This window comes from Sinocyclocheilus anshuiensis, unplaced genomic scaffold, assembly GCF_001515605.1.
Source record: "Sinocyclocheilus anshuiensis isolate Anshui unplaced genomic scaffold, SAMN03320099.WGS_v1.1 scaffold392, whole genome shotgun sequence".
In the NCBI taxonomy this organism is placed as follows: Eukaryota; Metazoa; Chordata; class Actinopteri; order Cypriniformes; family Cyprinidae; genus Sinocyclocheilus; species Sinocyclocheilus anshuiensis.
Window position 1 is genome coordinate 4,628,940 of NW_015557091.1, and position 9,918 is coordinate 4,638,857.

Below are 9,918 nucleotides of genomic sequence, written 5' to 3' on the forward strand. Positions count from 1 at the left end.
TCTTCTTCTTCTTCTTCTTCTTCTTCTTCTTCTTCTTCTTCTTCTTCTTCTTCTTCTTCTTCTTCTTCTTCTTCTTCTTCTTCTTCTTCTTCTTCTTCTTCTTCTTCTTCTTCTTCTTCTTCTTCTTCTTCTTCTTCTTCTTCTTCTTCTTCTTCTTCTTCTTCTTCTTCTTCTTCTTCTTCTTCTTCTTCTTCTTCTTCTTCTTCTTCTTCTTCTTTTCTTCTCACTTTGAAACTGCTATAGCCTAACAATGTAGATGGGGAGTACTATACAGACAGTGAACTTGACTACGGAACAGTAGATGCTTCCAAAACTCAGTCTCCTGTCGCAACCACTGGACCAAACCAGGTAATCATTTGATTATATATTATGATGGTAGGGCGAATAAAATGTGGGACAGAATGGGGAAAAATCCAGGAGCACGTATGACGAGGAAGTATTTGATTTGAAATGACAAAAACAAAACAATTCATGGCAATTGTTCTGTGTTTTTCGACTCTGGGACTGTCACCACAAGGGAACTGTTTTATCCAACAACATAAAGCTGATAAAACCAGGGAGTTCTAAATTTAGCCAATCCACTTCCTGTGATGTTTTCCAGTCTGAAACTTTGAACATGTTTTGAATATCAAGTAGATATTTCTCAGTGGATTGCTATGCAGCTAGTTTCTGTTCTGTCATTTCAGCTTTCTGTTGTGGATATCAATGATATTTAAGGCTGTATTTAAGAAAAAATCAGCAATTTATGGACGTTCAACCATCCGATCTAAATTTAAAGAAGTGAACTGATCACACAGCTAAGTGAAAATTATATATGTTTGTCTTTTTGGCTTAAGTTTTGGAATTGGTTGCTTAAATGTTGACTGGTTGCCCATTTTCTAGCCCTAACTATCATTGAGAAGATAGCACGTCCCATTCCAAACAGTTCCCTCAGTAAGTGACCCAAATATGTGGACCTTTTAAAAAGAAACAAAACATAATAGCATTCGTCCCTGATGTATTCTGGTTGAATAGTTCTGGCTCTAGTTATCAGAACTATATTCAACAGAATTGAACTCTTTCACAGCCATATAGATGTATTTACAGGGTGGTTCTACAGTAAGTTTATGTTGGATATTAAAGACACATTATAAGTGTAGGTGTGTTTTTTCTCAAATTAAATGCAGTAAGAAATGTCTAAATGCCCCTTGTGCTAGATTTTCAGTATTGAAATAAAAACTGGTGTTCCTTGACTATTTTTTTTATGGTTATGTACTAAAACATACCGTAAATCTTGGCTGTTGTAATCAAATGCAGAGTCAGACTTTTACAATTTGATCTGTTCCTGCATTTGATGACATCATTAATGCATTAGTGTGTGTATTTGTAAACATGGTAGTGTCATTTCAGACTTATGTCATTTATTGCTGTCTTCTTTTTTTCACCTCTAAACATAATTTAACTTTACCATTATGTTTATTGTGGAAAAAAGACAGGAATATCCCAAAGTCTATCATAGACTTATATGTGTGATTATTAAATATGTAAAAATAATGTCTTTTTTAATTATAAAGTTAACACTTTATTTGTCCCTCTGCAAATAACACACAAAAATGCCCCCGAAATTTGAACAGATTTAGAAATGTTTTACAGTAAGTGTTGAAATATACTTTTTAAAATCTCATTTGCGTGTAACAGTATTTCTATGAGATCACATTATTAATGTGCATTACTGATTATATCTGTCCATTACTGTAACTTGTACAACGTTGTGATTTACTTAACCAGATTTAATTTGCGCCTTAAATTCTCATCTCACCATTTATCCAAATCCTCGAATCCAATTCAAATCAACTGATATATTTCCATTGAACGGGACTAAGAAGTGTTATCTTGTTGCTGCCCAAAAATTATATACTATTCTTAATAAATATTTCTCATTCAATTAATTTTGCTCCTGCTTTGCATTAGATACAGTAGTATTTGCTTTAACTGCTTAACTAACATCCATCTTCCCTCCGTTGCTCGAACTCCCTTCCCCTCCGCCCGGCCGCATTGCTTGGGTATAATAAGGCTGTGGAAGAGGAAGTTTTCGGTGACTATGTCACTGAGACGGCCCAGGCTGGTCTGGATCTGACTGCTGCCCCAGAAGCCGCGCTGCCCAGCGGCACCGCCGACCCTGTCGGAGTGGACACGTATGACTTTAAGGAGTATGATCTTAAGGAATATGATGTGACTGGGCTTGACAAAAATCAATATGAGTATGGGGCATACGATGAGTTTGGCAATGTGGCTCCAAATCCTACGTCCAATTACGAGGACAGTTTTGGGCCAGGAGTTGCCGCCGAAACCGACATCGCTGAAACAGAAGTGACGTCGGACGTAAGTATTGGCCCCCCAAATGAGGGTGTCGTCCAGCACTCGGACTGTTGGATATGGGAATCTAGCATGCATTGTTGGCTTTGTAGTGCACTATTTTGCATGGGGTCCAATCATTTTTTCTGTTTGCTGTGTTGGTTTATACTAATCTGCACTGCACTTCTTCCTCTTGTCCGTATTGGTTTTCTCTCACTCCCGTCTCTGTGTATGACAGATCATATAGATCCACAGATCACTTACATGCACACTCTCATACCAATTGTGGTTTGAACTCTCTGGCTGTCAGCACCTTATTGCCCATATCGCCCCGGGATACGGCAATTACCCCATACCACAGACCCAGCTGTTTGTTCAGACACACCTTTCTCCACCTCCACCCCCTTAAGAAGCTCATACTTCCCCTCCGTCAAAAACTCCAGTACCTGTATCTTACAGCCCACATGAGCTAAGGTTTGACGGCATCAGATCCTGTCCGTTACATCGCTGGTTACACACTTTCCATCTTGTTAATCTCAGAGAGATTAGCGTTATGAATTTAGGGTCACACTTTAGTTTGGGGACCAATTCTCACTATTAACTATGACTTTTGCCTCAATAAACTGCTAATATAATAGTTAGCAATAGTTGTTAAGTTTAGGAATGGGGTTGAATTGAGGGATCTAAAATTTGGTCATGCTGAATAAGTCATTAATGTGTGTTTTATAAGTACTAATAAACAGCCAATATGCTAGTAATATGCATGCTAATATGCAACTAGTTAAAAGTGAGAATTGGTCCTTAAAATAAAGTGTTACCAAATTTAGCATTTTTCCTTAAACTTTCATATTCATGTGTATTTTCACACCTCATACACTCTGCACCAGCAATAACCCTAATAGTTGATCTATCTATCTGTCTGTCTGTCTAACCTCTGTTGTATGTTTGCAGTTGGGTGGTGGTGCTGCTCTGGGTCAGAAGGGAGAAAAAGGAGAACCTGCAGTGATTGAGCCGGTGAGTGAAAAGCGAATTCTGGGCATTCATCACCTTGGGAACAATATTGAGATTAGTTTATAAATATTCATTTAGTAATTTGATGCTGTAATCTTTTCTGGTCAGTTTGTTTTATTCTGGCTTTGTTGTGATTCATAGGGAATGCTGATTGAAGGACCTGCTGGACCACCTGGACCTTTTGTAAGTTACCTGCATTTTTGTCTGCGTCAGTTGTAAAATGCAATATTCAACCAAAGTGTTCTAGCAATTTTTTTTAAGTCTAAAATCTTTTGGTAATTGGGTCATCATCGTTGTGTTCCAGTTTGTGTGTTTATTCAATTTTCGTTTTGTCTTCAGGGTCTTCCAGGCCCTCCAGGTTTACAAGGCCCCCCTGGTTCAGCCGGAGATCCTGGTGACAGGGTAAAAATTTGTTCCAGTCTTTGACTGCAGGCTATGTTTACTTATGACGACCACAGGTATTTTCAGAGCATTAACAAGGTTTAGTTAAGGTTTAGGACTTGATCTTTCTTTTGTCATATTTAGTTTCACAGAAATTTTATTTGTCAAAAAATCAACAGTGATTAAGTGGGAAAAGAGACATGTCAAATGAAATCTGTGATGAACATAATGAGACACAGGCTAGGCTAGAGAAAAACGTGTGTGCTAAGCAAGAAAGGCTTAGAAAAACAGTCCGGCTTTAGTAAACTGCAAGACCGCATGAAAATGTGTCAGTAAACAAAACATAATGCTGATTTATTCTGAACAGGGTCATGGCAGATTCCTGACCCTGAGGGCACATTTACACCCTCTCTGACACATTTAGTTTTCAGATGTGAAACCCTGAGTTGCTTTATTTAGAAACACAGATTAAAGCAAGTTAACGTTCCCAGATGATGAATTGCAGTAATTCACGTTACTTCAGAATGAGCAGTCATTGTTCAGTAGGCAAATTTCTGATTAAACGCAGCACGTTGCCCTCAATCTATTTCTGTATGCAAAATACACCCATTGCTCACAAAAAACATCTTCTTCCTTAAACTGTTTGAGGATAATTATCATTACAAATTCCCAAACCATCTCCAAAGTCTGTCTGGAGTTCTGATGTTAGGTTGTGTTGTGGATATTACATGTCTATGTAATCCACACTCTTTAACAGAACTGCACACACACAAGAATGCTAATGATGAAACTAAGTAAATCGTTTGCATCAGAATATCATTCAGTTGTGCATGAAATGCATATCAACAAAATGTGGGATCTTGAGTACTTCCTGTTAATGGTTTTATCAAACTAAGACCTGTACACTTCAGGATGGCATGTAATATTGTTTATTAGTGTTATTTAACATAACCTGCCAAGCTATTATTGTAGAAAAAAATGAAACCGTGTGATAATTTGCTGTGATTGGACTTGGTGGAGACAACAGGGATCCATCTGGACAGGCATATGAAGTGTTGTTTAGATTAAAGTAATTGTTACACAGTGATATCCCCCTGTGCTCATGAGCTAGAAAATGAATACAATCAGTATCTTAAAAATGGACAACTTCACTAAAGGTTAATGGAAGTGAGAGGGTCTCTCTCTATTTTCTGTTCGATCCCCCTCCCTTTCTCATTCCTGTCTTGGCATTCTCTTACCTGTGTGTTGTCAAGTCGAGAAGTGTCAAATTACTGATATATCCCATCTCTCTTTCTCTCCCACTCTTCCTGCTTCCTCAGGGTCCTTCCGGCCGTGCTGGTCTTCCCGGAGCGGATGGCTTGCCAGGCCCCCCTGGTACTATGCTGATGCTGCCAGTAAGACCCCTAAATCCACCAAAAATCTTTGCAGATCAGTCCAGCCTATTCTGCACATTAGTTTCATGCTTGTATTCAGCAATAATGCATACGTGAAAACAACTACAACAAACTTGTTTAGAATATATAATTGTGCAGTAGCTTGAAAAGTATTAAAAACAAATTAAATATCCCTTTGGTGCGTTTGCATATGTAAGTTGAAAATCAAGGAAATATATGATGATATAAAAAATATATATATATATATATATAATGACTACATTCTTTACTTAGACTTTGTTGTTGTGAAGTAGTTAGAGGTTTGGAAAAACATCTAAATCCTAATTACATATTCGTAATGCTGCATTTCATATAGTTTTCACAGTATAGTAAATTATAATATGAAGTGTTACACATACTGATACATAAATAAAAATAATGACTGCATACTTTACTTCTTTAAAGCTTTATTCTTTAGTACTTTGCAAATGTATTGAAAATCTAAATCTTAATTAAAGATTCCAAATGTAGCATTTCATAGTTGTTTAATGTAGTATTTTAATATATTTTTGGTATATTTTAGTATAAAGTGTTATACCTAATGAGAATACATACCTGAAAATAATGACTGCATACTTCACTTCTTTAGATCATATTGTTGTTTAGCATTTTTCAAAAGTACTGAAAATCCTAACTAAATATTCAGAATGTCGCTTTTTGTGTTTGATTCACTTGATATTTATAGTAAAGTATACTATAGAATGAAGTATTATGCATAATGATAATAAATAAATGAAAATATCTAGTAATTTATAGTATAAATAAAGTATAAATTTAGTTGTTTTTGAAAGGATTGAAACGGATCTAAATCATTATGAAATATTTCGAATATTTCATTTTGTATTTGAGTAACTATAATATAATATAGTATGGTATGTTATAATGATACATACCGTATATGAAAATAATGACTGCATACTTCACTTCTTTAGAGCATATTGTTTAGTAAATTGCTAAAGTATTTGCTTTTCATTTGATTACCTAATAGTATTTACAATATAGCATAATATAGTATTTAGTGTTTTATGTAATGTAGCTATAAAATGAAAATAATGATTGCATATTTCACTTCTTTACAGCATATTGTGTAGGAGCATTGAAAACCACCTTAATCCTAATTAAATGTTCATAATATGCTTTTCAGATTTGATTTACTTAGTATTTCCAGTATAGTACAGTATAAAGTGTTATATGACTGCAAGCTTCCCTTCGTTAGAGCATATTGTTGTTTAGTGGTTTTCAAAAGTATTGAAAATACTATCTAATTCCTAAATAAATATTCAAAATATTGCTTTTTGTTTTGGATTGACTCAATATTTATAGTGTAGGATTTGAAGGGTTTTTCTAAATGAAAATGATAATAATGAATACTCTGTTCATGTTTGACAGTTCCGGTTTGGCGGTGATGGGGAAAAGGGTCCAGTGGTGTCGGCTCAGGAGGCCCAGGCTCAGGCCATTCTCTCTCAGGCCAGGGTGAGTATGAGAAGTGAAGGGCCAAATGGCCCTCGAGCTTCACCCAGCTGTTTGCTGAGGGGGAGGTGGGGGACTCTTGACTGTTTGTAGGGAAGAGGTGGGGTGGTAGGTCACAGGGTGGGAAGGGGACTTGCTCCGGCCTTGTTTGCACTAAAACAAGAGTGAAACGGTTAAAAATAGAAGACTAGTTAAAAATACTAGCAAGGTTCACGACCCGCAGGAGGGCGACCCGACAGGTGCTGCAGATTAGTGCTCAGATCTGTCCTTGACAAATGCAGGCACCGCCCCTCCTCCTCTGGCTGAGGGGAGTAGATGTCTGACAATTCTTGTATATGTTTGATGATATTTTGGTGATTTTGATTCTTTGGTTTGTTTTCGCAGCTTGCCATGAGAGGTCCATCAGGTCCAATGGGTCTCACTGGACGATCTGGCCCAGTGGTGAGTTTCAGTGACCCCATGACGTCTGAAAAAGTCCCACCCAATCAGCTTTCCAATCAGAGTTTTACTAACTGAAAATCAGAGCAATGCAATTTAATGCAGTGATTCAAATTTCATCGCTATTAACATGCAAAACACCATCACTGTCCTGTATATTTTATATATGTAAAATATTTTGAACATCCCAAATCATCCCAACAAATGTCCTCTATGAGAAGACACATATTGGGCTCCAAAATGTCTCTAATGGGTAGAGAGGCAAGGTTGCGGTTGTCTTGGTTAACTAAGAAACATTTTCATTGCCTGAATTATAATAAACCTAAACTGAAATAGAATAAAATATAAAAACTTACTATTTCAGGTAGTTGCCAAGGCATTTTCACTTATTTTAACTTGATGTACTGAAATTAAAATGAATGTAAACATTTTATACTTATAGACTAAAAACTACAAATGAAAAACAACTAAATTGCTAAAACGTTAAATAAACTTTAAATGAAAACAGAAAACATTAAAATAAAAATTAAACCAAAATATTATTAAAAAATAACACTCACTAACACTGGACCAGGTAAACACGATGGGCCGGTGAACTCACGCCAAGAAATGATCCTACTTAGATGCGACCAAACTAATGACAAAATACCTCAAATAAGCATTTGAGAAGTGAAAAGCACAGCCATGTCATGTCATACTTATCTTACGTCACTGATTGAGCATGAAATGAGTGGTGGGAATTTAAGAGAGACTTTGAAATCATAATCTTTATTTAAGAAAAGAACACAGCTGCTGTTTAATGGCTAGTTGGGAATCCTTAGATGTGTCATTTAAACAGCAGACCAATGAGAATCTTCAAGTTTCCAAATGGTTCCTTACAGTAGGGTGTGCTTTTAGGAATAAATGCAAAATTCAACTCTCAAATTATCTTTGAAATCAGTTAGAAAAAACTAGGACAGTCTGTCTGGAATAGCAGCAATTTCAAAAGTATTCTGCTTCATGTGGTGTGATGCGAAAGAAACAGCACAATTCCCTAAAGTAAAGTGCAATAACTACATCTTTAAACAAGTCCAAGCCATTATGTCAACTACATTCACTTTTATTCAGGGCTTATTTGGATTCTCTGGGTGAGAGATGATCAGGAATAGTATATGCTGTGAAATATTGCCACCTGCTGTTTCTTTGTATACAGTATAGTGCAGGCATTTGAATCTTTTCTGTATCTGTTAAAAATAATGTTGGTTTGGTCTAGTCTTGGTCTAATACACCTCTCTCTGGTGTCAATCACATTCAGGGTCTTCCAGGAGCTCCTGGGCTGAAGGGAGATAGTGGAGACCCTGGTCATCAGGTAAGATAAAGCATTTCTCACCACCAAAGGTCATCCTACCTAATTATCCACTTACTTAAATAATCATGTATCTTTCCACCATAGGGTCCGAGGGGTATCCAAGGCCCATCAGGGCAAATGGGAAAACCTGGCAAGAGAGTAAGATATTTCTCTTTATTTTTCACATGGACAAAAGATGATTATGTTTTGCTTTCATTTGAATGAGTCTTCAGTTAGCATATGGACACATAATAGTCATATCTTCTCTGATCTTTCTGTGACAGGGTCGTGCTGGAACCGACGGGGCCCGTGGAATGCCTGGAGAATCTGGATCTAAGGTTCAAGAAAAAATTCTCACCCACATATATGTGATATGCTATATAGTACATATAAATATATCGTTTGAATTTTTTACCTCATCTTCTTCTCAGGGTGACAGAGGTTTTGATGGGCTTCCAGGTCTGCCTGGTGAGAAGATAGGGTCCGAGGGGTATCCAAGGCCCATCAGGGCAAATGGGAAAACCTGGCAAGAGAGTAAGATATTTCTGTTTATTTTTCACATGGACAAAAGATGATTATGTTTTGCTTTCATTTGAATGAGTCTTCAGTTAGCATATGGACACATAATAGTCATATCTTCTCTGATCTTTCTGTGACAGGGTCGTGCTGGAACCGACGGGGCCCGTGGAATGCCTGGAGAATCTGGATCTAAGGTTCAAGAAAAAATTCTCACCCACATATATGTGATATGCTATATAGTACATATAAATATATCGTTTGAATTTTTTACCTCATCTTCTTCTCAGGGTGACAGAGGTTTTGATGGGCTTCCAGGTCTGCCTGGTGAGAAGGGACACAGGGTGAGTATGAACGCATACAAATCAATTCGACAAATGCAATAAAATAAGAGTAAATGACCAGGGCTATCTAGAGGAGCTTTTGAAAAGATGAAGAGATTCACAGCAATTTTCCAGCTTATGCTAATTACTCAATTATCTCCTAGATGCAACTCCTATACGATTTTGGCAAAGGTAACTCTGTATATTATGGTAAAATAAAATAAAACAAAATAAAACATCTCTGTTGTGCTGAAGCTCAGAACACTTTTTTAATAACTTTCATTACAAACATTAATAATTAACATTAATAACTTTGACATTGACACATATTGTAGATTATTATCCCAGTGCTATTGGTTAGCATTTTTTTTTATTTAACAAAATTTAGATTTCTTTACAATGACTGTTAATACCATGAGTAAAAAAAAAAAAAAAATTAATAATAACAATAGTAAGTGTAGGTACTGTAATAGGCACATCTTTACAATTAAAATTTTTTTTTTTTTTTAAAGCAACACAAATTTTGCCCCCTTACTGTACATCGGAAACAAGGACATCAAACACACAACATTAGCAATACAGTTTTGTTCTTCATTGTATTAAGGATAATAATAAATAATGATACAGAGAAGAATCATGAGTTCTTCCGAGGTGAAATTAAGAGCCTTCTACTCTGGAAACTTTA

The 9,918-nt window shown here is 36.3% G+C and overlaps 1 protein-coding gene across 1 annotated transcript in view; it reads left to right on the plus strand.

Annotated features, from left to right (window-relative positions):
* The window catches only part of col11a1a (collagen, type XI, alpha 1a), a 78,609-nt gene that overhangs the window by 24,399 nt on the left and 44,292 nt on the right, over positions 1–9,918 (plus strand). Inside the window, exons 7-18 of the mRNA XM_016472165.1 lie at positions 244–348; positions 2,053–2,361; positions 3,286–3,348; positions 3,487–3,528; positions 3,685–3,747; positions 5,046–5,120; positions 6,549–6,632; positions 7,014–7,070; positions 8,362–8,415; positions 8,500–8,553; positions 8,679–8,732; positions 9,201–9,254. Of these exons, the coding sequence (XP_016327651.1) occupies positions 244–348; positions 2,053–2,361; positions 3,286–3,348; positions 3,487–3,528; positions 3,685–3,747; positions 5,046–5,120; positions 6,549–6,632; positions 7,014–7,070; positions 8,362–8,415; positions 8,500–8,553; positions 8,679–8,732; positions 9,201–9,254 (1,014 nt within the window). The remainder of the gene's footprint in view (positions 1–243; positions 349–2,052; positions 2,362–3,285; positions 3,349–3,486; positions 3,529–3,684; positions 3,748–5,045; positions 5,121–6,548; positions 6,633–7,013; positions 7,071–8,361; positions 8,416–8,499; positions 8,554–8,678; positions 8,733–9,200; positions 9,255–9,918) is intronic.